Source organism: Arvicanthis niloticus, chromosome 21 (genome assembly GCF_011762505.2).
Source record: "Arvicanthis niloticus isolate mArvNil1 chromosome 21, mArvNil1.pat.X, whole genome shotgun sequence".
NCBI classification, from domain to species: domain Eukaryota; kingdom Metazoa; phylum Chordata; class Mammalia; order Rodentia; family Muridae; genus Arvicanthis; species Arvicanthis niloticus.
In genome coordinates, this window is record NC_047678.1 from 11,061,225 (window position 1) to 11,088,884 (window position 27,660).

At 45.7% G+C, this 27,660-nt stretch overlaps 1 protein-coding gene across 1 annotated transcript in view; it reads left to right on the forward strand.

The window, feature by feature from the left end:
• The window catches only part of Rasgrf1 (Ras protein specific guanine nucleotide releasing factor 1), a 110,242-nt gene that overhangs the window by 74,289 nt on the left and 8,293 nt on the right, over positions 1–27,660 (forward strand). Inside the window, exons 15-24 of the mRNA XM_034483968.1 lie at positions 789–1,171; positions 2,718–2,834; positions 4,698–4,862; positions 5,782–5,888; positions 6,321–6,433; positions 8,020–8,080; positions 15,924–16,027; positions 17,268–17,352; positions 21,783–21,980; positions 24,445–24,524. Coding sequence (XP_034339859.1) covers positions 789–1,171; positions 2,718–2,834; positions 4,698–4,862; positions 5,782–5,888; positions 6,321–6,433; positions 8,020–8,080; positions 15,924–16,027; positions 17,268–17,352; positions 21,783–21,980; positions 24,445–24,524 — 1,413 coding nt within the window. The remainder of the gene's footprint in view (positions 1–788; positions 1,172–2,717; positions 2,835–4,697; positions 4,863–5,781; positions 5,889–6,320; positions 6,434–8,019; positions 8,081–15,923; positions 16,028–17,267; positions 17,353–21,782; positions 21,981–24,444; positions 24,525–27,660) is intronic.

Genomic DNA, 27,660 nt, shown 5'->3' on the forward strand with positions numbered 1-27,660 from the left:
CTTTGGGAAACTTAGGGCCCACCCTTTACAGAAAGAAGGAAAAATGGAAGGGAGATACAGGAAGGTACTTCTGCTCTGTGTATACCTGTCATGCTTTGAAGAGCCATTTATGGTGTGTTCAAAGTACATCCTCTAGTAGACAGAACCCTTTAGCTACCTCGGCTTCATACCTAAATCACCGAAGCTCTCCAATGGCAAACTAGGGCCCAGAAAGGCCAAGAGACTCTCCACACGGCCCTTGCAAGTCTATGGCTGAGGTACCTTAAATGCAGACCTGGCCTCAGGATTGCTAATACACTAACTATACTTCTACCTGCTCCAAACCCAATAGACAGGTGAAACCCCTCAGGTGCCATGGCAGAGACATGGTCTTAGAGTCAGAGACATCAGATGAGTTACTACCTTTCCCTGAGCCTCTGCTTCCGCATGCACAAAGCATACCACTGTAAGGACAAGGGCAGACCATACAAGTTAGTAGCCTCATATGAGTGGTTGGAGGCCCTACAGAGGCCTGCAGTCAGGAATCATACCACCTCAGAAAAAAGGCAGAGGTAGGAGCATCAGATCGAACCATGCCCACCACTCAGACACCCAGCCTTGTGGATATAGACATTTGTCCCTAAGCACTTAATCACAACCATGTGCAGGGACCCACTTGGCCTTCAAAAGTCATCCACAAAAGGTAGACACTCTCAGCCACTATGAGTTAGGTAGGCAAGTCTACACTCAAAGCCTTCTCGCCCTCTTCCCTGCCATCCTCACAGGTCACTGGAACTCTTGTTTTTCAGCAATCAAAACAAGGATGGTGAAGGGGGTAAGTCGGGTGAAGAGGGTAAATCTGGTGAAGAGGCCCCCAAGTCTCCTCAAGAAAACCGCAAGTTCTCTTCACCACCACCCTTGGCCATCGGAACATCGTCCCCAATCCGACATCGGAAGCTATCCACCAACGTCCCCGTCATCACAGGTGGCAAGGCACTGGAACTGGCTTCACTCAGGTGCAGCTCTGATAGCTACACCAACATACACACACCCATAGCTCCCTTGGGCAAAACTACGCTGGACTCCAGCAAGCACTGTGTGGCCAGCGGCTTCCACAAGACTCCAGAGGAGACTAGCAGGTCTATCTCAATTCCACAGAGGCATAGGGAGCTATTAGCCTTCAGGAAGAAGCGTAAGTAGATGCGTGAGCAGAACCACCCTATTATGTATTCTGTATGTATCTGTGTTTGTGTGGGTTTTGTGTGTGCGTGTGTGTGTGTCTGTGTACAAGTCCTATCCTTTAAAAAGGGGGCACAACTGGGAAGAAGAGAAGCCACCAAGGCTCCATCACTACAGACAGTCCCATGGTACATGCAACAAACAGGTGATGTGTGTGGCTTGCACAGCTGAAAGTTGGTAGCTAAGGTAATAGCTTGTCAGAAAACTCAAATACCATCCAATGTGTGTGATGTGTGGAATCTACAGAGGCGACAGTTTGAGGCTCAAAATGTTGTCCAGCACAAACCTACAGTGAGATCTTATTGTTACATTGGGGAGTGCTGCCCCAGTCAGTCTACAAAGCCACCTCTTACCAGAGTTCGTGATGAGTGACCCAGAGACCCTCAATCTGTCTATGTGGATCTGTGAGATGGTTGAGTGGACTTTTTTTTTAAAGAGGTCTGTGGCTTCCAGTGGGTTTCAAGTGTGATCACCTTCTAGTTGGGGAAACTAAGACCCAGAGAGGTTAAGTTGTTTTTATTTCCCAAGGCTCCAGGAAGATGGCACCATTGGTAAAGTGCTTGCCACAGGAGCATAAGAACCTGAGTTCAATACCTACATTAGAAAGCCAGGCTCAGAGGCACACCCCTGTAGTCCCAAGTAGTAAGTCCCAAGTGCTAAGTTCCAAGTGCTAAGTGTTCTTGAATGTGATTTTGTGCCTCCTGTGACAAACATTTACATTCAGTTTATAAGACATATTTATTTTTGTTGGATGTCAGGACATAGCTATAGAACCCAATCTAATGAAAGAATCTGCTGAGTTCTGTCCTCAGCTTGCCTTGGATCTGAATACGGCCTCTGCCTTGATTTCGTGCCTTCCCAGATATGATCTATAGTACTTGCCAGGCAATTGTGTTTAAATAGGGCTGTCCTGAGAAGGTTCTGGGAAAGGGCTGCTTTGTTAATATCTACTATGTACATACTGATGATGCTTATTTACATGTTTTTTCTGATTGTGTTTTCTGACCTCAAGCAACCTTCCTTAGATCACTGCTTTCTTTATCACATTCGTATATAAACCGTACACTGAAACTGAAGTAAGGTTGTCTACAGCATTGGAGTGTAACCTGACCTATTCTTTAAGACAGGAGCTGTATTACAACCTGTCCCCTTCCTCTACCACTAATGATTGAACCCAAGACCTTAAGCATGCTAGACTAGGAAGCACTGTACCACTGAGCTATATTCCCAGGCTCCACAATCTGCATTGTAATAAGAACCTAGGTGTGTCCATTACATTTTTAGAAGTACTGGTAAAGGGAAAGCCATTTTGGAGATCCACAACATCTATAAGCAAGTAAAAGGTTCTGATAAAGCCTGTGGAGATTAAGCTGTTGGACAGTCTTCATCCAGGGTACCAGGCCCTTGTTACTTAGTCTGCTTTGCTTTAACAAATGATAGATGTGAGGCTTCCCATCAATGAATAATTGAGAAGAGTGTGTGTCTTTCTATTCCCCCAGGCTCTAACGTCTTGAAAGAAGAGCCTGAAGATGACCAGAACCAGAATAATGAAGGAAACACACAAACATCACCAATTAGACCTCTATCAACACCGGAATTGTTCAGAAACAGAACAGGTATGTTCCCCAGTGTGGAGCTGAAGGTGGTTGTCCAGGAGGAAAGAAGCATGTTAGTGTTGCCATTGTTTTATGAGTGACCCCTAAAGCCAGTGACTATTCTATTTTATATCCTATAGGGATGTAAGGGATAAGGGTGCTGGGACATTGGCTGGGTAGACCTTGATCTTCAACTTGTAAAGTCACTCCAACTTTAGGACTGCATTATCTAACCAGTGACCTAGTAGCCGTGACTCTCACATAGGAGAGAGCTCATGTCAGAAATGATTCTTAGAATCTCATGATTCAGACTTTGTGGTGGGCTCTTTCATCCTTTCAATATGCACAAAGAGAACCTGGGTTGTTCTTATCTTTAAATAAGGAAAGCAAGGCTGGGGAGAGGCTCATTGGTAGAATGTTTTCCTGACATACTGAAGGTTCTATCCCTACCATCACAGATGGGGCCCAAGACTCTAGAAGATAGTGGTTCTGCCCACTCACATTTCAGACTCACAATCCTGCAGAATTCTTGAACAGTCTACCTAGTTTCTGGTCCCCATAAACACTACTGTACCCCCAGGAGAGCTATGGGACATCCAAGAGTGAGAAAGGATTCAGGGGCCCTCAGCTACCAGGACAATCTTTATGCCTCCCAAAGATGGAAACTTGCCATTTGTTTTCAAGTTCTTGCTCCATATTCATGGGGGAGCCCAAATCTCGGAATCCCCTGCTGCTGCACCTGGAAAGAAACCCAGTAAGAAGCAGAGCTGCCCCTCTGTAGAGGAAAGGTACCTGGGCACCCTGTAGCCCTTCCTGGCTTCTCAGACACAGGAGTAGATCTCAAAGAGCCCATTTTCAGAAATGAGCATTGAGACCCAGTTGTGAGGGTGCTTGTAATCCCAGAACTCGAGATACTTGAGAACTCCAAGTGGGGAATGAGGGTGCCAAGCCAACCTGGGCTACAGAGAGAGAGAGTCCAGGACAGCGTTGGCAACTTACTGAGAGCTATTTTCAACTGACAGGGAGAGGAGGTAGAGAGGGATGATATACTGTCTCGGAGAAAGAGAGACAAAGAGGGAGAGTTGATCTAAGAGAGAAGGAGGGGAGACATGTCAGAGAAACAAAACAAAGGAATGGGAGGGGAGAGGAGAGAAGGGGAAGGGAAAAGAATAGCTCCGAGTTTTTAAAGCAAGACCAGTTGTCCCTCATGCCTCAAGGGGTGCTACTTCACTGGGATGATGCAGGTTGCCTTCCATACTCCTATGAAATGAAGCAAAGGCTTCTGGAGGTGACCCTTGTGCTATTTGTCATCATCATTACCATCAGTCGGTCTCCTTGTTCATAGAAACTGTTGTACTTTCTTCTGTGATCTCCTTTTTATATTCACTTTGGATGTACCCTTACTGTGCAAAGGAGAATCCTGAGGCCCCAGAGTTGAAGGAATGTACCCGTGGTCATACATCCAGTGAGAGGTGGGAAGAATTTCAACCCAAGTACAATGCTACCTCAATCCCACCACGCCCACAACCTTGTCAGTATGAATTGTGGACGTCAGATTTTGAGTGGGCTGTCAGTTCCTAGTACACTGAAAGCACAACATAGCTCAGGTGCTTTTCTTAAGCAGGTCTAGGCCCAACACAGGTGAATCCCAGTCTTCGAAACACCAAAGGATTAGATAAGCCTCTATGGCCTGGGACAGTCCTCGGGAATGTTGTGGTGTGACTCTTATAGAGAACACACACACATGCACACGCACACGCACATGCACACATTACCCATTTCCTGCCCTGGGCTTTTGAGATTGGCTGTCTTCTGCTGCTTGAATGTCTGCCAGCCTAAAAGGACTGAGGAATGGCTGAAGATTTCCCTCCCCCCTTTCCACAGATTTCCCATTCTTCAACTACAGTGGAGTCGCGATACCTGCTTGCCGTGATCTGTTGGACAATCGCATTACTCTCTCAGCTACTTCTGCCTTTGCCATAGCGACTGCAGGAGCCAATGAAGGCCCCTCAAGCAAGGAGGTGTTTCGAAGGATGTCTTTGGCCTCAGGTGTGTGGACATCTCTGCTTATGGGTACTCTTCTTCTCCATAGTCCTGTGCCAGAAGTCACAGCCACAGGCATGGGTCCTGCCCTTCCTCAGGTGTTTAATGTGCACTGCAGAGGCCATGGTGAGTCCATGTACACTGCCTCTGGAGAGCTCCCTACTCCAGCAAGTTATCCCTACTCACTGGACATGAAGCCTTGCTTTCTGTTATTTACCCTGTTGACCATTCCTCTTATGGAGGCTGAGATGGGGCCCTTCTTTTTACACCAGCTCTGCACACCCAGACCTGCAGCCAAGGCAACTGTGTGTTTAGGATGCACCCTTCCTTTCCACTTTCCATCATCAATGGAATAAAGTCTGAGCTATGTTGCTCATCAACCCATTAAAGGGAAGCCTTAGCTTATCCACCACACACACCACACACACCACACACACACACACACACACACACCCCTAGATTTACCCTCCTTTCCATCCACTTTGAACTGCTGCTACCCACTCTTCCTGCAGGCCCTACCAGTATTGTCTTGCCGTCCTTTTCTCTCTACCAAGTCCCCTTTGGTCCTTGGCCAAATTCTACTCCTGGCCAAGGACATCAACCAAGAGAGCACCTAGCACCCTTCCTCCCATCGCTCATCTCCACGGCAACGGTTACACTTCAAATGCTAGAAGGGGGTTCCTGGAGAGATCTGGTCTCAGGTACACTGCATAATCTTGTTGAGGGAAGCTTCTTGAACCCTTTAGATGGAGCAGGTGTAGCAGAGGTTGGGTGTTGAGGAATTGTAACACTGAGGCTTTATGGCCTCTCATTTGAGTCCGAACACAGTTGTTAAGTGTTTCCCTCCAAAACCCTCAGATGGATCATGTCAGCTAAGTATGCTCAACATCTTGTCCTTTTCTCTCTCTACCATGGTCACCATCAGGGGCTTCCTCTGAGCAGAGAAATAGCGACAAGGAGTTTGTGATCCGCAGAGCTGCCACCAACCGTGTGTTGAATGTGCTCCGCCACTGGGTCACCAAGCACGCTCAGGTGGGTGGGACTCTGCTCCAGGAACAATCGTCTCCCAGTGTCAGTAAGTAATAGCAGACAGTGGGTCAACAGGAGGAAAGGGACCCCATTTTCCCAGTAGGGCCTGCTCAAGTTCCCCAGGGAAGAGAAGCAAGGACAGTCAAGAAGACAAGGGGCTTGTTTGGCCACTTGTCTACAGCTAGAGTCCAGGTAGGCTTGGGCCTCCTTGACTTAGGGATACAACAACTGAGAGACGATCTTGGTCATGTCCCAGTACCCTGTGCCTAGGACATTTGAAGCCCCACTTGTGGCCTTGAAGGAAATAGTGACAAGATAAGAAAAGCAGAGCAGCCACCATGAGCAGAAATAGAAACTCTGTACTGTAGCCTGGCCCTAAAGTACTGCAGAGAAGTTTGTAACTACAACCAGAGTTTCATGCCCATCTTCCCGCAGGATTTTGAAGCCGATGATAACCTCAGATTCAGGGTGATCTGCTTCCTGGATGAGGTCATGCATGAACCAGACCTTCTGCCACAAGAGCGAAAGGCAGCAGCCAACATCTTGAGGTAAGAGGAAGACCTTCTGGGACAGGTCCCTGCCCTGTACCTCCATACTATCCTGCCTGGGCAGGAGATGTATCAGGGTAGATATAAGCCCCCAGAAATCTGGGAGCCATGTAGCATACTCTGCACCAAAGCTTGGAGTGAGTGCTGTATGGACTTCCTGCTCTCTCTTCTTCCCACCCCTCACTAGACCTTGATGTAGCTAGGGACATGGCTCAGTTGGTATAATTCTTGCTTTACCACCCCATAAACTGAGTATGGTGGTGCATGTCTGCAATCCTATATCTCGAGTTGTAATCCCAAAACTTGGGAGGCAGAATGATGAGAAGTTCTGAATCATCCTCTCATTCTTACCACTCAGGCTGGCTTCTTCAGACCAATCTGGGGAGGATTCTTCTCCTTACTGACAGACAACCACTTCTACACCCCAGTCATTGCATCTGCCCCAGACTTCCTACCAAATCCAGCTTAGGTACTTCCTGTGACCCAAGTCGACAATCCCTTTTCTATCCCTGTACAGACCTCATCACTTCTCCATGTTCACAGTCCTAAGATATCACTGGCCCTTCTCTCTCTCTCTCTCTCTCTCTCTCTCTCTCTCTCTCTCTCTCTCTCTCTCTCGTGTGTGTGCAAGCACGCATGTGTGTTAAAAGAGAAAGAGAGAAAGGAAGGAAGACAGAGAGAAAGAGGGACATATATAGAAAGAACCTATACGTGGGATGACCACCAACAGACTTATGCACACAAGCAGACCCAGCCTCTTGTAGTCTCTCCCTCCAGGTTCTCCTGGGAACTCAGAGAACTGTCCCCAGTGGGCCCTCAAGAGAGGCAGTTCTCAGTGTCTATTTCCTGGGATGCTATTAGTTTCCAGGGCTGATCTTCAGAGTTCCACTTCCTCCAGACAACCCCTAAAGACCTCTCCCTGCTTCTCCATGTACACCTCAGGCCAGGCCCTTGGTCTGCCACCAAAAGCCTACCACTCTATCTACCCCAATTTTCTTATATCTTGCTCATGTGTCCTATCACAGCAAGTGAAGATTTGGGTTGTCTTGGGATGGAGAGGTCTACCCTCACTTTCCACTAATGCTCAGAACTCACTCTAGTTAGCTTGGCCACAACCTCCCTCACTTCTCTCAACACAGTCCTCCCTTGGGTTCTTGGGACTCCATTCTACTGTGTCACCTTATCTCTGATCTAGCCAGGCCTGAGGGATATCCCATCAAGAAGTATTTCCTGTCCACTCTGGTACTCCAAGTCTGACACTACTTCACCATGTGTATCCTATCATTCCATGTGCACACAGAAGTGCCTGCCTCAGGGTTCCCTGCCTATGTCTCTATGTCCTGGCACATATATACACAACAGAGTGTAGGAAGCTCGGAGGCTAAGGGAGGGCCTTTTCCCAGACAGAAGGATCAGGAATAAGTCAGTAATGCAAAGAGAGACAGGGGTAGCAGAGAGAGATAGTGCTTCTGGGTAAAGGCAGTAAGCAAGGATGGTGGGCGGGTTGGGGTGGGGTAGAAGACAGGCCAGGTAGGGGAGATCTACCAGAGAGGTATACTGGGACTCACATGATTTCCTCTCCCTAGGTCTCTGTCCGTGGACGAAGCAACTGAAAGCCATAGAAAGCTGAGAGAGATCATACTGATGGTAAGCAGGATGACAATCTCATTTGATCACCAAGGTAACATCCTCCTCAACCTCATTACTTCATGACCCCCTGACCTAGCACAATCATCTCTATTGCCTCTATTTCCTGTGGCTTTGTGACTAAGTAGCACAAACTAGGCAAGGTGTTCCTCCTCCCTATCCTGGATTCTGGAAGTTTAAAGCAAAGATATATGCAAGCCTATGCTCTCTCAAGAACTCTACAGAAGGACCCTTGCTTTCCTCTGCCAGCTGCTGATAACCCTGTTTACCCTCAGCTCCTGGCTGAATCAATACAGTTCATGTCTCCATGGTTCTTTGTAGCAGTTTAAATTAAATACTCAAATAGATCCTGGCAGTGATGGCACATTCCTCACTACCTGCCCCAATGTTCTGGGTTCTTAAATGAAAGACACATATACACAGCCTTTATATAAACAGCTCAATGGCTGGACCACTTCCTAACTGCCACATGGCTTATCCACCTCCCTCTGGTATTACCAAGTCACTACTTACTAAAATCTTTATTCCATCTTTGGTGCTCAGAACCCAGTCAGGCAGCCCTCTGAGGACGACTCTTTCATGGCTTCTATATGGCAGCTATGCTCTCTGTCCTGCACCTTCTCATGTGTGGCATCTCCCCTTTCCTCCACCTTCTCCTGGCATGGTGGATCTCCTTCTCCTTTCCTCCATCTTCTCCTTCCCTAGCCTGGGAATCCTAAAATCCTGCCTCCGTCTGCCCTGCCCAGCCATTGGCTGCTGGCAACTTTATTTAACAATCAAAACCAACTGGGGGCAGGGATCTCTCAGTATCTTACGTGCAGATGTGCAGATCCTCATGCAATTTTGGGGACCCAAATTAACATAATACATGCATTAGACCAAACCCACTACATTTCACCATTTCACCCCTTTTTGTCCAGTTAAAAAGGCTCTTTTCTCTCAGATATAAATTGAACACAATTAAGTATATATATATATATATATATATATATATATATATATATATAACAATTTGTATATATATATATATATAACAATTTGTAATTATAACAATTATGTAAATTGTAAGGTATGACATACAACTTATAACATCCAGTCTATCATATTTGACAATTTAGAAAAATTATTCTATCATCTGTCCTAACTTAAAGAGTTTACAATTCTATACATGAATTGTTTTGATTTCTAACTTGTATTACCATCTAAAAACCATCCCGTCAGATATAGATCATCTGCCTTAATACTAAACAACTTAAGTGTGATTATGAGACTATAACTAGTCTTCAACACCATCAGAGATCTGAGAATGAATTTGATATCACCTGAATATATATGAAGCATGAATACATAGCTTCTAAAACTTAAACAATTTGTAGAGACTGCTGACTGCATGAACTGTTCCCTATATTCCTCATAATGTTGGAGCATCTGTCTTCAGCCTTATGGCCCAGAACCATCTGATAGACATTAAGTGAAGCAGGAACTATGAGAGACTAGTTTACCCTGTCGTGGCAGAGCTTAGCTCTCGACTATCCTGAATCGTGTGTCCTTTCCTGGACAGTATTTTTTGTCTGAAGATTAATTGGGGCAATTCTTGCCCAGTGGCTACATTGCCACAATTGGAGCAACTCTATAAGGAGGTTATGATGTTCACTAGCTTCTTTAAAGTGTGAAGAGGGTATTGTCAGGAGCAAACATGTCTCCTAATCAAAAGACCTATTAATAATAAAATTATTTTAAATGCCATATTCTGTGAATCTCTGGTTCTTTTGAAGACTATCTATCCATAGTATATCTAAACTGTTAACCCTTGACTACTCTTAGTTATTTACTATTTGAATACTATTGAAAACATATTATTATAATTAAATCAGAATTTAATATTACCATATGTTTACTATCTGACCTTAACTTGCATTACTTAATCATCCTAAACAGTTTGTAATAGCAGCTATTAGAAGGACTGGGTCTAAGCCTTGTATTCTTAAATGAGTTGCATAGGTACAAGGCCTATCTAAGAGTAACAAAATTAATTTTAAATTCTGTACCAATATACAAAAATTTATACCAATAACAATCTTAAACCTGTATCAATATATAAATTCTGTATCCATGTAAGAAAATATAACTTCAATTCTGCATTAAAATGTAAAGATTTCTACCAATGTAAGACTATGGCTATAAAATGTTTTATATAAGAATAAATTTAGCAATCCATCCCATATATCTAATTTCTTATATGTCACTCTGTTCCCCTTTTTCTTTTCAACACCTTACTTTCACCTAAGAAAGAAAGGATAGAGAAGAGGAAAGGAAAGACAGAAATTCCCAAGTCTAAGCCTCTAGTTTCCTCCCTATCCAAAATTACAACCATTTCCAAATTGTCCTTCAAAATGACAACCTATCTATAATTTATAAAATAACCATAACCAGACACCCAAACCTAAGGAATCAAGATGATGACTCTCCACTGCTTCTTCCTTCTGAATTGGGGTGATGATTTTTAAGGGGTGGGGAGAAGTAGGAAAATTGAAAAAAAAATGATTAGACTTAAGCTAGCTTTAACACTTTTTTATCCAGTCTTTGTATGCTTAGAAAGTTCAGGGTTTGACTGAACTTCTGACTGGATCCATCTGAAAGGCTGGATAAATCAAGGTCATCAGGAATCAGCAGCTATTCCTGAAGCAGTTGTGTGTGAGCAAGTCTCTGGAAACAGCTTTAGAAGACAAGGAGCTGGAACAGCAGGCCATTTCAGTGTCCCTGGGGATGAATCTTGTCATAGCTGCATCTTACTGTTTCATTGTGCAATATACGAGTCTCATAACCAAATTTTTAGTACTATAGAGATATTTGTATGAATTGCGCAAGGTGCACAGATTGATTAAGGATAAGTTTTTGCTTCTTCTTTGAGCAGGTGAAAGATAATCAACTTCTTTATGAGTTAATTTGATCAATAACCAATTGTAATGAATCTTCATTCATGCCATGTGAAGGATGGCATGATGAATCTTAAGGATTCCGTAATCAACAAGACTTATTGGCTAATTTTAGCTGAAGATTTGGCCAGAGATATTTTTATGTCTAAGCCAGTTTCAGGGCTGTTTCCACATGGAAGGATCAGCATATCGTGTCACATGTCCTGTTTGGGCTTCTTGAATGTTTCTTTTCTGTCTGTAGCCAAGATCTTCAGGGGGTCTTCCTGTATCATATCTGATCTACATCACTTTGGAAGGAGTCCGTACAGAGAGCCTCTCTCCCAACACAGCATGCCTTGGTCCAGCAACCCGAAATCATCAAAAGTATACATTGATTCAAATGAGCAGCCTCCTTTTTCTTTAGGCCTGCTCTATTTTGACCTCTCTCACTGAAGATATCCTGACCACCAAACTTATAACCTCCTGCATTTTGAAAATTAAAACAATTCAAAGCAATGGAAGCAACCTTAAGCAATTATTTTTATCTGTTGAGACAGGGCTCCCAAACCGGGCAGTGGTGGCGCACGCCTTTAATCCCAGCACTTGGGAGGCAAAGGCAGGTGGATTTCTGAGTTCGAGACCAGCCTGGTCTACAGAGTGAGTTCCAGGACAGCCAGGGCTACACAGAGAAATCCTGTCTCGAAAAACCAAAAAGAAAAAAGAAAAAGAAGAGACAGGGCTCCTTCCCCATCTCCTGCCTTTGTTCCTACAAGAGATCAAAGGCCTAAGTTTCTATTATCTGTTGAGATAGTCTTCTCCTTATCCCCAGCCCTTAATCCTACATTTAGATCAAAGGCCTACATTTATTTATTCATACATGCATACTTGAAAACAATGAAGCAATTTTCATTCATTCTTCCCTTCTAAGGAGATTACTATCTCTGTGGATATATAAAATTATATTACCTTTCTCTTTAAATGAGTTGAAATAATATCCTTTCCTATTTAACTTTAATTAAATTCTCTTCTATTTACTGCATAAGCCTAATCTCAGGCTAGCTATGTGCCCTATGCCAAGCTAAGCAACCCCAGAATTCCCATGGAGCCCACATTCAAAGAGCCCAGTTCCTTATGATAGCATTGACTTCTTAAATTTCCATTTTTTTTTCTTTTTATTTGATTGCAGGAGGCATGCAGCCTCACTCTCTGAACAGCCTGCCTCTCTTCACCTCCTAATCTTAAAGGCACAGCACATTTTTTCCATTCAGAAATTTCCAATTAATTTTTAAGAATGAGTTCTAGCTTCATGTTAGGTGCCATCTGTAGCAGTATCCAATTAAATACTCAAATAGATCCTGGTGACAGTGGCACATTCCTCACTACCCGCCCCAATGTTCTGGGTCCCCAGTTGAAAGACACACACACACAAGCCTTTCTATTTTCATATGCCTTAAACAGCTCAATGACTGGTGTACTTCCTAATTTCCACATGGCTAATCCGCCTCCTTCCAATATTCCCAAGTCATTACTTACTAAAATCTATATTCCATCTTTGGTGTACTGGACCCAGTCAGGCAACCCTCTGAGGGCCACTCTTCCCCAGCTTCTACATGGCAGCTATGCTCTCTGCATACACCTGCACCTTCTCAAACATGGCATCTCCCCTCTCCTCCACGTACTCCTGGTATGGTGGATCTTCCCCTTTCCTCCTTCCTCTCCTTCCCTAGCCTAGGAATTCTGAAAGTCTTGCCTCTATCTGCCCTGTCCAGCCATTGGCTGTCAGCAAATTTATTTACCAATCAAAATCAACTGGGAGCAGGGGCCCTCAGTGTCTTACATGCAGATGTGTGGGTTCTTGTGCAATTTGGGGGACTCAAATTAACAGAATACAAGCAGCATTTAGACTAAACCCACTACAATCCTTGTCTTAAGGTTTCTATTGCTGTGATGAAAAAAGAAAGTTGGGGAGAAAAGGGTTTATTTGGCTTACAGTTCCATATTTCTGCTCATTATTAAAGGGAGTCAGGACAGGAACTTTGAAGCAGGATCCTTGAGGAAGAAGCTGATGTATGAGCCATGGGCCAGGAGGTGCTGCTTACCGGCTTGCTTCCCCTGACTTGCTCAACCTGCTTTCTTATAGAACCTAAAACACCAGCCCAGGGATGGCACCACCATGAGCTGGTCCCTCCCCCACTGATCAATAATTGAGACAATGCCTTACAGCTGGATCTCATGGAGGCATTTTCTCAACTGAGGCACCTTCTTCTCTGATGACTCGAACAATGTCAAGCTGACACACAAAACCACCCAGAACAGTCCTGGAGCCATTTCCTCTTGTGTCCTTGTGTTGTCGTCCTTCTGTGTACCTGTCTCTGTCCACTGCGTCCATATTTCTCATCTTACAAGAACATCAGTAATGTTGACCCACCCTGATGGCCTCATTGTAAATTCATTACATTGGCAAAGGTTCTAGACAAGCACCAGGGCCTAGGAAATTGCTCCTTTATTGAGGACCAATATCTAACTAGTAACACTGGCATTTTTCTTCATCCATCACTCATCCTCATCTCCCTTGCCCCTCCCCCTCTCTTTCATACTTCTAAATGAGGGTCCTCTGATGGATGCCTGTATGCTAGAGAGCATTACATCCCGAAAGACTCCAGATCCACTTGCTGGTGATGTTGCAAGTTTGCATCATTCCCCTGTTTTACAAATGAGGCAACTGAGGCACAGAGACCTAAATCACCCACTCAGAGGTATGAGTAGGAAGTGGTAGGCAGGAGAGCTGTTCACACTCAGGTGAAGCTGACCCCAGAGAAAAACTCAACCCCTAGACCACAGCGCCTCATCCTGAGGAATTGTGCACAGTGTGTTCACTCAACCTGCCCTGAAATGACAGGACCTCAGGAGAGAGCTGTGTTCTCCATGAGAGAGCGTGAGCTAGGGGTGGCATTCTGTATGCCATAAGGGAATGAGGGCCTCAAGTGCTTCCACCACTTGGCTAGAACACTCGGGATGCCTTTGTGAACCAATCCAAAGCTCCTGGCCACTGAATTATGATGGTGAGAGGTGCTCAAGACAGACTCACTCTAACCTCCCCAGAGTTAGACTCAATGTGAATCCAGCTCAGCTCCAGGCTGGCCAGTGACCACTAGTGTATTAGCAGTATCCAGTGTAATGACTTAGAGCTCTGGACACGAGCTCCTCTCACCTCTCCTCACCCACCATCTATGAAAGTACAGTACCCTACCCACACCCTGTATGGCTGGTGCTCCCTGGAACTCATGCAGCACCCCCATCTGTCCACCCGCCCCCACTAAGGCATCCAAATGCCACTTGCTTCAGACTGATCCTCTGGGTTCAGGATACTGAAATGGCCTTCCTCACCACTCTCCCAACATTGAGAATACCCTGTGCTGCTGTTTGCCAACAGGGGCCTGGCTGGAACGTTTACACTTCCTGAGTACAGGGGCCCTTTTCCTTTGTAAATGTTCTGGGGTTCTTCTAGAACAAAAGGTCATTGAGCCCTATCTCGGCCCACCCCAATCCTTGACAGATCCCCTAAGCCTTTGAGTGGCAGGGTCCAGCTTAATGGAGGCCAGCGGTCTCAGTGGGCAGGAGAAAATTAGCTTGCTACATTATTTCTTACAAGCCTTCTGGAAGGTTACAGAAGTTGTCACTCTGACTCTACTTCCAAAGCCACTTTGTCCCTGGATAATATCAAAAGTGAGGACAAGGCTACCCCTATGCAGCACCTGAGCCACTGGACCACCAGGCCACTGGGCCACACCCCAGCATGACCTCCCAGATTCCTCCGTGAAGGCTCCTAAGCCAGGACTATGCTTGCAGGTCTGCCTGCCCCGAGCGTCTGCTGCAAGCCTGGCAGCACAAACCTCAGTGATTGCAGAAAAAGGGGGGGTGGGGGTGGGGGAGAGATAAGCAGCAGAATACTCAGCCTCAAGAAATAGCATGTCCTCTAGGTGTGGGTGGACCCCACTTCCCTTTGATCCATGCAGATGGGCCACTTGGGCACTTGGCCAGCTGCTGGAACTTCTGGATGAGGTAGAGTGAATGTAAGGAAGCAGAAATCTAGTATGGCTGGCAGGCCCAGCTCTAAGCCTATATTCTACCTGATAGTCCTCCCCTCAACTCTTGTATGACCCAGCTGGCCCCAAGGCACTGAAACCTTTAGTCTGACTCACCCCTCAGTAAACACAGGCTCCTCCAAGAGCAGCGTAGTTTCCTCCCCTCCCCACTCCCAACTCCCAAATCCAGCAGCCCTAAAGCCTCCTATACTGAGCACATCAGTCTCCCTGTATCCACCCCTCATCTAACTCCTGCCATGCGTGCCCCTGTCCATGACTAATGTTTCCCTAAGGGTGTTCCCAGGTCAAGGAGGCTCAGGTGACAGATAGTATCCATGAGTGAACCTCCTAAGTCAGGGACACAGTAGCTGAGGACTGGGCCAGGCATCTGTCTTCTGCTCACAAGACAGGAATAGTGCCTCTAGTTCAGTTCATACTCAGGGACCCATAGCTGCAAATGAGTTTCAAAGAAAATTTGTGTAGAACCTGCCCGGGACCAGGCAGAGCCCAGAGGAAGTGGTCCATCGCAGCTGGGGTCAGATACCCAAGCTTCCATCACAGCCAGCCTACTCATCTGAGAGGCTTGGGCAGTCTTTGACCTCTTTCCTACGTGTGTAATGGTGGTTCCCTACAGGGTAGGTGACCACCTCCTCCTCCAGGGAGAGTACTCTGGGAGCACAGGACACACACACACACACACACACACACACACACACACACACACACGGTGCAACAAGCAGTGGGGCCCAGCTTCCTCATTGATAGCCTAGTCACCCACCAGAACCCAGAGGAGATTCCTCTCAGAAAAGTACCCGAAGCCTGACTCTGACCTTGCTCCCTCAGACGGAGGGTTTGACGACTGAGCCCTTCGAAAACCACTCAGCCCTGGAGATAGCAGAGCAGCTGACCCTGCTGGATCACCTTATCTTGAAGAGTATTCCTTATGAGTAAGTGGGTATGGCTGTGGCCTCCTCCCCCTCCTCCTCCCCGCCCCTCAGCACATCTCTGACTCTAGCTGTGTGAACTCTCCAAAACTTGGAAAGAACATTCCTCTCTTGTTCCTTCTTTGCCTATTCAGATGTAAGCACATCCCTCTCTCCCCGTACACACACTTTTCTGGAAGTATCTCTAATTCAGAATCTTCTTTCTGGGGGTGCAGAAAGAGTCCATGTTTATTTGCACACAGGCATAAGTGTGTATGTGTATGTGTGTATGCATGTTTCTCTCTCTCTCTCTCTCTCTCTCTCTCTCTCTCTCTCTCTCTCTCTCTCTCTCTCTCTCTCTCTGTGTGTGTGTGTGTGTGTGTGTGTGTGTGTGTGTGTGTGTGTACAAGCCCTAGAAACAAATTTGGGAGTGGCCTTGGACTTTGATGAAGCTTCAGGCCTACTGCTGTCTGCCCTGCCCTGTCTTTAGTCACCCTGGTTTTCCCTGTAATTGCAAATTTGATGTCTCTCTCTTCATCTAACAACTGGCGTGCATTTGTGAACACTGTTCATGTCCTTAGCAGTGCATTCCAAGTTAAGATGGCTTTCTGTTTTCATTTTTATTTTTAAAGACAAACTAAACTTCCTCCCAAACAAGGCATTTCTCTGGATTTCCAATAATTACTATGTAACAAATTCTCGACATTGTTATCACCATGTCTGAGGCCACAGATCATCGGGGCTTCCGTGCATTTAGTTTGCCTTCCAGAGGCGTGAGTATAGCCTCACAGACATGAGTATAGCCTAACCTGATGACAGGGTTGGCCTGAAGATCTTAAACACGCTAGGCACATACTCTACCATCAAACCCCTTTTGTGGCAATGTATCACCTTATTCTGAAGACCAGATATTCTGGCTCCCACCCTCAGCTGTGTAGCCAGGGCCAACTTGCTTCACTACTAAAATGTAGAAACAAGATCCACAGGGAAATCTGCTGTGCTCGGCCATCTCTTAACCCATCTCCTTCCAGTCTCTTGATGGCCTCCCCATTTCACAGATGAGGAAAGAACCTAAGATGCAAAGCGCTTGTCTGAAGACACCCCCACTGAAACAGGGCATCACAGATCTGGGCTTGAGCTTCCTTCCTCTCTAGGCCTCTGCAGAAGGCTGCTCCCCTAGAAATGATCACTTCAAAAACCCAACACTGAATGAGTACGGCAGAGCTAATTTCATCTACTCTGGGTTCCCCTTTCCTCCCTACAGGGAATTCTTTGGCCAGGGCTGGATGAAGGCCGAGAAGTATGAAAGGGCACCTTTCATCATGAAAACCACCAGACACTTCAACCATGTGAGTACGCATGCGAGTCTCAGTGCCTTCCTGCCAGGCTTTTCATCGGTAAGGCCACCAGAGGGCCAAGTGGAGGGCAGCCTCACACTCAGCTGTGTAGCCCAGGCCTACTCGATTTGCTTCAGTCTCGGTTTCTTCACCTATTAAACAGATGAAGGGTTGTGTAAAGATCAACTGGGGTAGTCATCTCGAGCCATCAGCCAACAGTGGCTTCTGAGAAGCCTCTTCAGGCCTGTAGTCACCACAACTCCTTCTTGGAGTAGGGTCACAGCAGACCAGGGGAAGAAAGGATGGAAAGGAGAACAGGTTGGACAGAAAAGACCCAAAGCATTCTTGCTGTGTTTCTTATTTTTCTTAGCTCATCTCAGCCTTAGAAATAAGCAAAATGAGACTGAAATGGCCGACAACTTCTCTCTGATATGAGCATTACCCAAACCCTTCTGACTTTCCAAAATGTTGTCTAGGAGTTTCATGTACCCTAGACAGGATGGTGTGATGTGCTAGCCACCACATTTCCTTGTGTGGTATGTAAGATGGCTCCACAGGTTGGCAGTGAAGAGACTAGAGGCCCCAGAGAAGCTGAGAACAAGGCTGGGTTTAAGCCAGGGGCTTGAGACCACCACTGGACAGAGTTGGGAGAGCCGTGCATCTGGCCCTCAGTTCCCACCTGCCAGTACTCTCTTCACCATTGGCTTTTCTGAAGGAAAGCGGTTAAGAGGGGACAAAATACAAAAGCAAGAAGGTAACCCTGTGTGAGTGACAAAAAGGGCTTGAGCTGACTGGTGCAACACACATAGACAGACAGACAGATACACACACACACACACACACACACACACACACACACGAACATACAATGTTCTCAGGATCTCTTCCCAGAGAACAGGGCTAAACAGGCTTCAGAGTCTTCTGGGGAAGGCTTGTGGTTACTAGGGGCACTTGCAAAGTTCTTTAATAAAAGTAGCCTCTTAGATTTGACATAACTGCCTAGCACCGTGTTCTGTATGTATAGCAATCTCATTTAAAGTTTACATCATCCCTAGGAGATGGGGGTTCCTCTCACATTCAAGATCCTGAACTGCAGAGGTCTGGAAGGGTCTGGTGATTGGCATGTAGCCCCACATGTGTGTTCCATTGTTGCACAATGGATGATGACTATATGATACAGGAAAAAAAATACTCCTGTGCAGATACCTATAATTCCAACATTCAGGATGCTGAGGCAGGAGGGTAACAAGTTCAATGCCAACCAAGGCTACATAACAATATCTTATCTCAAAAGAAAAACGAAGGGGTGGTGATGTAGCTCAATGCTGGAGGGCTTAACTAGTACATACAAGGCCCTGGGCGGGGTCTCCAGCACTGAAAAAAATCTCTCCCAGCAATTTCCCACATGGTACTCCAATCTCTGCATCCATGGGACTCCTCTTCTCTTAGCCTCGCACTGGCCCTGAGAACATTTGCATACAGCATCTTCATTCTCTAGTTTAATCAACACAAGTAAAGAGCCTTCTATGGTCAGAGGTGGGAGCACATGATGTCACTTGTCCTGGCCACAGACAACATCGTATATCAACCCTAGCAAACATCACCCGGGAGTGCCCTGGTCAGCCGGGAAGAAATGAGGAAGGCCCAGTATTGCAGTGCCAGGGAGAAAGGTGCAGCCTGGCCTTGGAACTCTGTACCCCCAGGATGGAGTAAGTACGGACCAGGAACAGGATGCGTATTCACTGATAACTGTAGAGTAGGCACTATGGGAAAGACTTCCCATCTTTTTTAACCCATGATACTGAGTCTATAGAGGAAGAAACTGAAGCTGAAAAAAATTAAATGGTACTGCCCGTGTGACATAGAAATGTTTCCCCCTTTGAACTCGCACAGTCCTCTGGAGGCTGCCCTTGTGACTGGCACTTGGCATCTCTGTTCACACCGCCACACTGCTCAGAGATAGAATGTGTGCCTTTGTGCTAGGGAGTACATTAATCTCTGACATGGGCCAATCTTCTATTATCCCTTTGCCGCTATAAAGTCTTTGTCCTATTGATTGGTGCTTGCTAGGATCTCCAGCACAAGGACCAGACTTGGATGAGACAGACATGCATCCAGGGTGCAAAACAGAAGGAGCCACGCACCCTCCACACTTACACCCTGGTGCCCTGGTTGCCCCAGTTGTCCCCAGGACAACGTGAAATGCAGGTGGAGATTGTGGGCCCTGTTCTTGCTTTTACAGGAAAAGTTTTTACTCTTACCCCATGTAAGAAGAGATAAAATTAGAAAAAAAAAATGCCTTTCTATTCCTTGAAGGGCAATAATTTTTACCATGAATGTTGACTTTTTAATTTTTCTTATTTATTTTTAATGTGTATGTGTGTGTGCCTGAGAATATTTATGTGCGCCTCATTTATGAAAGCGCTGACAGAGGCCAGAGAAGGCATCGGATCTTCTAGAACTGTCGTTACAGGTTGTGAGCAACATATCGTGGGAGCTAGGAACCGAACCCAGGTCCTCTGCAAGAGCAAGTGCTTTTAACTGTTGACTCATCTCACCAACTCATAAATTGACTTTTATTCAAAGTTTGTTCTCCAGCTGCTGAGATGATCATCTGATCCCCCCCTTCCTATAATCCATTGATATGGTAATGAGAATTACATATATTTTCTAATCTTCAAAGGTCCTGTGCCTCGGGCACAAGCTTAACACAGCCATAGCATATAAATAACTGGATACCTGATTTTTCTTTCTTGTGTAGCCTGTCTCTGGTGCTAGAATAAACACAGTGGTGACTTTGTAGAATAAATTAACAAGTATTCTTTTTGTTTCTCTCTCCTGTGGAAGATCTCACTGACTTGTTCTTTTTTAAAAAAAAAAAAAAACAAATGTTTTTCTTTGTATTTTAGTTCTTTTTAAAAGGTTTTTATTCCAGTGTTTTCTACGTGGAAAGATATTTTAATTACTTTAACAAGATGTATCAGTGGGAAAACCAGCTGCCAAAGCTGATAACCCAACTTCCATACTGGAACCCACAGGGTAGAAGGAGGGAACCAAGTACCTCCAGTTGTTCTCACATGCACTGTGGAATATGCCAACCCACCTTCCTGCGTGCACACATACACACAGAAATAAATTTTTTAAAATGTAAAAAAATGAAAATTCGCCGGGCGGTGGTGGCGCACGCCTTTAATCCCAGCACTTGGGAGGCAGAGGCAGGCAGATTTCTGAGTTCGAGGCCAGCCTGGTCTACAGAGTGAGTTCCAGGACAGCCAGGGCTACACAGAGAAACCCTGTCTCGAAAAACCAAAAAAAAAAAAAAAAAAAAAATGAAAATTCAACCTCCCTTCTTGGCATCTATGTCATAGCAACTGATTTAGAGGAGGTTTCCTGGCTCTACTTGTTTGTGTGTAGTTGTCCCCCAACATCTTTGGTTTTTTCAATAACAAGTCTTTATTTTTTTTTTTTTACCTTTTGAAAGACTTTATTAATTTTTATTTGCATAAAAATACATGCATTTGTTTCATTGCAGTGCTTTCATATGTTATTATTATCATTATTATTATACTTCATGTACTTTCTGCTTTAATAGAATATTATAGATGCAAGGCAACGGGCAGGGAAGCAGATGTTTTCTGATTCCCCAGCTCCTTGCAATTCTAGTTCTGTGATGTGTGGGCCCCAGCTTCCACCCGCTTAGCTACGCCAGTTCTAACTCACACGTAATTTGTTAGTATGAATGTGACTGTTGGCAGGGTGAAGGATTCCAAGGAAGTCTAGCCCTACTGCATATGTGAGACCAAGTATATGTCCTATCCCAGAAGGGAACATGGTGGGAAGTTCCCTCAGAACAAGGCTTGTCATAAGTGTTTATTCTTCCACATGAACTTTAAGAGTTACTCTATCAAGTTCCAAAGCAATTTTCACTGGATGTTTAACTGTTTTACATTGAACTCATAGGTTAGTTGTGAAAGAATGGTACTTATTCAAGCATTTTTCATCCTTCAATTACCTTTTTCTCCCATGAAACATCCTACTTGGTTCTCATTAACTTAAATTCCAAGGTAATTCGTAAATCTCTTGTTATTTGGGTGTCAAAAATTTTTGTCATTATATTTTTTGCTCATTCGTTTTTATTTTATTTTATTGAGGTAAGGTCTTACTATGTAGCTCAGGGTGGCCTCAAACTTAGAATCCTCCTGCCTATATGTCTTAAATACTGGGATTGCTACCATCCTCAGTTTCATTGTGTTTTTTAATTGAGCATCACTAATTTATAGGGCAATGTCTCCTTTTTTATATTAAGCATTTGTTCTGATAGTTTTCCAGTTCATTGTTTGGGGATTTTTTTTTAACAAGAAATTGTCTGTAAATAATGAGTTATTATCTTTACAATACTTATTCCTCATACTTTTTTCCTATCTTATTGCATTGGCTTAAAGGTCAGTAACTTCATTGCTTCAGAAATTATCCGAAATGACAACATCAACTCAAGGGCAAGTGCCATTGAGAAGTGGATTGCTGTGGCTGACATATGCCGCTGCCTCCACAACTACAATGCTGTGCTGCAGGTCACCTCCTCCATCAACCGCAGCGCAATCTTCCGACTCAAAAAGACATGGCTCAAAGTTTCTAAGCAGGTATGGACAGAAAGTAGACACTGCTACCAGATGGACCTGGGCTGGGGTTGGGAACAGGGAAGCCAGGATCATTAGGTGTGAACAAAGGACTGAGCTGAGGGATCAGATTTCCAGGAAAACAGTGTCAGTTAAGACCAGATATCCAGCCCACAGATGTGGCAGTGGACCTGTGAAACTTCAGTTTCTACTTGGGCAATTAAGATCCCACAGTGGGAGCCATAAAGCAGCAATCATTGGTACCATCTTGGTTTGGGACAAAAACAATAACTTCATAAGACTCCCAGCCAAGATTTGAAGAGTAGCTAAGATTTTCCCTTCTAAATTACCAATTTCACCAGGCATCTGGATAACTGTAATCTACTAGATAACTGGTAATCTTAAATCTAAATTTGATCTCTATTCACATGGAGCATGATTCTGAAAAAGCATTAAGACGGATTCTCTTAGGCAACAAGGTTCTGTCCACAAGGGTAGTGAGGGGTAGCCCATAAGGACAAGTTTCCTTTACAGAGCACACTACAAGGCACTTCAGCACTTCCTTGGTGAACTTGGAGGGTGCCCCAACCCTGGTTCACATGTCTGCAGGAGAATAGACAAGCACCGCCAGTAAGCCTCTAAAGCTATCTAGAATGTGACAGCGGCATCTGTGTTCTTTCAGCTGAGATAGCCTTGCAGGACCCAGCATCATCGCGGAGCCTGCCCCATCTGCAGCCCTCTAGATTCGCATTCTGTAGCCCCTTCATTTTCCCTTTATTGCCTGTCTCCTGTTATCTTCCTTAAGCCCGTAGCAGGTTGTGATCTTACCCACGAGCACTCATCAGCTCCATAAATCTTCCCACTTAGATACGTATCCAAACCAGGAAAGCTTTGTAGTGTGCTGTCTTCTGTCCTTTCCCTGTAGGCACTCCAGCGCCCAGTTACAACTGAGCTAGAGTCTGTAGGACCACCCCTTTACATCTCAGTGAGACGGGGCCTCTTCCTCAGTAGCACACTTGATGCCCAGATCAGGGTTAGAGCCATGGGAGAGATCTTTATTGTTAGTAACTCTATGAAAAAATAGAAGCTGGGAACTTTAGAGACAGCTGGCCACACGGGAACAGCCTATCATAAACTGAAGTCGGAGGTTGAACAAAACCCTGCAAAAGCCCCAAGTCTTCCGAGTCAATATGGCTTGTCAAGGATTAGCCTGGGTCATAAGGAGCCTGTTCCAGTTCAATGTCTTACTCCTCCCTCCCTGTGCTGTCGGATGATGGCACCCTTTCCAGGGATCCCCTAGACTGGGCTTCACTTCCTGTCCCACGAGACTCTTCCTAGAATGCACAGGCTGTATTTCTTGGCTATATTTCCTCAGTATCACCGTTCTCATGGAGTGGAGAGGTATGGGGGGGATCATGGCTATTCTGTTCTCTGCCATGAGCGTCTAAACCAAGAGCAGTTAGTGGGCAGTGTATGCAGCCTGCCCTGCCTCACAGGGCGCACACTGAGCATCCATCAGAGTCAATGTTCACACTGCCATGTTCTGTGACCGCACACACTGTGACCTGTGACTGTGTCCATCTAGGACTCATCAGTACTCCTGGTCTTGTGATGCATGACCATCCTAGGCATGGTTTCTCAGCTACATTCTGGAGTTTGAGGGCCAGATCCGAATAGGAAAAACTAATCCTCATCCCTCCCTCCCTTTTATAACTAAGGGAACTGAATACATCAAAGAGACATCCTGTAGACCAGGCAGGGGAGGGAGCAAAGAGACAGATTCAGTGCAGGGCACTCTCCTGGGAATGCAGCTGTTCTTGCCAGACAAAGCCAGCTGCCTATTCTCTGCCCTGCTCCTGCTTAGCATTGGCCTGGATGATCATTTACATACCCTTTGTCAAGCATTTCATCCTTTCCACCCAAGCCTTTCCTTCCTGGATGCTCTTTCCTCTGCCATCCTATTCCTCAGTTCTTGACCTTGGATGGCATTCCTGGCTCATTCTGAGTAAAGGTGTGAAAAATTGTCAGATCCATTCTGTCCAGCTCGTGGAAACATCCCAAAGGCTGGCATATACCTCGATGGCAAAGCACTTACTTTGTATGTCAGAAGCCCCAGATTCAGTCCCCAGCACTGTAAGCAAAAACAAAAACAACTTATGACCATGAAATTCTAATTAGTTATTTTCTGCTCTAAACACAAACACCCTTTATCACATCCTTCTAAATCACCAGTTCTTAAGATCTCAGCAGTTTCCAGGGTTACTGCTCACTTTGGTGTTCTGTGAGATGTATGTAAAGAGAGATGCTTATGACAGAGATTGAGCCTAACCCCAAGGCGATCAGGGATGAGGTTTCCGGGTACAGAAAGTCTCCAAATCCAAATGTGGCCTGGAGCCCCAAGGTCAGCTTGTTGGATCATGGGCTAGAACCTGGGGCTTGGGGCCTGGATGTGGGTTGAATGTTACTAAATGTTTCTGATTCCTTCCAGACAAAGTCTTTGTTTGACAAGCTCCAAAAGCTTGTGTCATCAGATGGCAGATTTAAGACCCTCAGAGAAATTTTGAAAAAGTAAGTGCTGCGTCTTCATTGCTGTGTTTAAAATTGTAGCCCGTGTTACAGAAGCATCTTCACGCAACAACCGGTCTGAGCAGGAGATCTGCCTGTCCCTCTGCCTACTCACAAGACCTATAGACTCTTTAGACCCCAGCAGTCGATCACCTTTACCCTCCATTACCTACCAGAGAAATGCCAGAGCAACTATCCGTGGTTGATCTTAGAGTTGGTGCCCGATTTCTTGATTCTTAAATGCAATTTTCCATTTTAGTAACTCCAATAAGTGATATGTCCAATTTATTTAAGGCAGTTGTATCTTGTTCATGTGAAGACATAGTCATCAGAATGAATGCATACATTACTAACAGTTGCATCTTAGAATCAAAGAAATGCAGCTTTACCAATAGTTGATAATTTCATCTTCCAGTTTGCAGGGCACCTTCCTGACCATCGCCATTGAGCCCCATAGACACTTCCTGAGATGTGGGTTTCTTAACTCCAGGACTGTTGTCACTTGGACCAGGATGGTTCTGTGTTCAAGAGTTTCCTGGTACATTGTGGGGTTTGTAGGTACAGCCTGACCTGCTCTGTAGGATGCTAGTGACACCTCTCCACTTAGGACTACCAGAAACATTGTGAACCCTAACCCTAAGACAGCTAGCTCCATCCCGTCTTCCTAAACAAAAGATGGAAAGCGCATGCAAAGGTCATGTGGCCATGGCATTAGAGTCTGGATTTGGCGTGTGCTGGTCTCTAAGACCAGTACTCTGAAGTCTGCCTTGGGTACTGTCTCCTGAGGTTCAGGTACCACTGACAAGAAAGCCACAACTCAGCTCACTTTGGCCACATACTCATGAGATGTGGGCTCTGCAAAGACAAAACTCTGCTTTTATCACTCCTGAGAGATGGTTTCTTCAGGCGTCCATACTAGGTTTCACCCTCGTTTGTCCCTGTCTCACTCCTGGCTGGCTGGCTTCTCACTGGACCTTGGAGATTCTGGGTCCTTCCAAATTCCAGGAATATTCTCCTCCCTTCCATAAGGGATCTCTTGACCAGAGCGAATAAGAGCCCCAATACTGCGCATTGGCCTGGGACAGCCAACAACTCCAGCCCTTGACATTGGCTGGAATGCCCTGCTTACTCCTTCTTCCCAGTCAGCCTCACCTGCCTCCCCTCCTTGCTTCCTTGCTGCCCTACCTCTTGTCCATCCTTCACTAGCTCAGCGTGCCATCGCCTTGACCATTTCAACTTTGTTTATGTCCTCAGACAGATGTTGAACCCATCTGTGCTACCCGGCCGTCTCTCCTCCGCCCGGGCTCCCTGGAGCCCTTGTGGACTGTGCTTGTACGGAGCTGCCCCTGTGCACTCACCAACTATCCGTCTGCCTCTGGGCGTTGCTCCATCCGCCTCCTTCACACGGCTTCCTCATCCACTGCAACCACTACTGCTACCTAACTGTCTCCGTGGCTTCCATTCTGTCTGACCCTCTCCTGACTGTATTCCCTTTCAGGTCACCCATATGCCTGTGTAAGTGCCTCCCCTAGAGCCCTCTGCTTCCTGTGGCACAGGGCAGAGAGCTCAGGGGTTTTCTGGGAATCAAGGTCTTTATGTAAGGCAGATCTGCCCTATGAAGATGGAGAGCAAACCATGTTCAGCGATGCTGGGGAGTGTGTTTCACCAGGAAAGGAACAAAAAGCAGAAGAGAATTAACTGACAACAGTCTTCAGGCAGAAATGGTGACCCACCCAAAGAGTCTTATAGTAACTCTCGCATGTGGGTCCCCACCCCATTCATAAATCCCTGGAATCTTATTCAGCATGTTGTCACTGGGTTCTTACTCTGGACAATCACCTTATTGGTCTTAGTGACTTCCATTCAAAAAAAATTCAGGCAGGATTCACAGTGCAGTGTAGAAGACATATAGAGACCTATAGAGTTCATTGTAGAGTTTAAGATACGTGCCCAAGGGATGAGAATGAACAAGAAGGGGACCACTGTGGTGACCTACATACTTAGATAGGCCTCACACTCTAAAAGATCTCTGGATCAGCTTCCTAAAAAGCATCTCTCTGTCCAAGTGACTGACGGGTCCATTTGGATTAACTCTTAACAGTGAGACGACGATGTATCTTTGTTCGAGAACAATCTTACTAGATAGTTATCTATTGATGACCTCCTAGGCAGAATGTCATATCTTAGGCTGGGAATGTAGCTTAGTTAGTAGAGTGTTTACTTAGTTCTCTTGGTTTGATTCCCAGCACCAATAAAATCAGGTTCAATGGTCAGGACAGCAAGGGCTAGGTAGAGAGATCCAGTAGTAAAAACAATAAAATAAAAAAAAAATCAAATGTGATGGTATTTACTTTTAGTCCCAGCACAGAGGAGACAGGCGCAGGTTCAAGGTCTGTACCTCACATACCTCCACCATGGCAAGAGTCTCTCAAGTGGCCAGAGGAATTCCTCTGGTATCTCTGTGCTGAGCTGAGAGGAAATTACCATGCTGCACTATCTCAGAAGTTACCCCAAAGCTGCTGAAGTGGGGAGGGTAGGGGCTGCTCACTCCATCATCAACCCCGTTATTCCTTCCCCTGAACCCCACAAGGCACCAGAAAGCTGCCATGGTACATGCACATGAGACCATGCTCAGAGCTACACTTCAGAGGCCTAGTCTATCACACCAGAGTCTCAATCTCTTGTAACTACAGACCCTGAGAATCACCCGTCCTTTCCAGAAGACACTTCCAGGAAAATGGTCAGAGGGCCAGGGTTTCCTGCTCTGGCCCTCAAACCTAGGTGACAAGAAGACAGGTCTTGGGAACGCCGCACTGAGTGACTGCTGGAACTTGGGCATGGGTGGCACGGCCTTCCCAGAGGTGACTGAACACAGAATAACAGTAGAAAAACCTGTGAACCAGGAGGTGGCTGGAAACAGCTGGGGAACGCCACTGGCATATGCCAGAGAAGTAAAGAAAGGCATTTTGGGTCATAGGAGAGGAGATTCAAGTAAGACCCCTCCTTCTAGCCTGCGTGTGCGGGCACAGACAGCTCCATACTATCCCACCCTCCAGCATGGCTGGGGTGGGGGTCAGTCTATCAAGGCCTGTGTGTGCCCTGTGGTTCTTCATAACTATAAATCCCTTTGCCTCTAGCC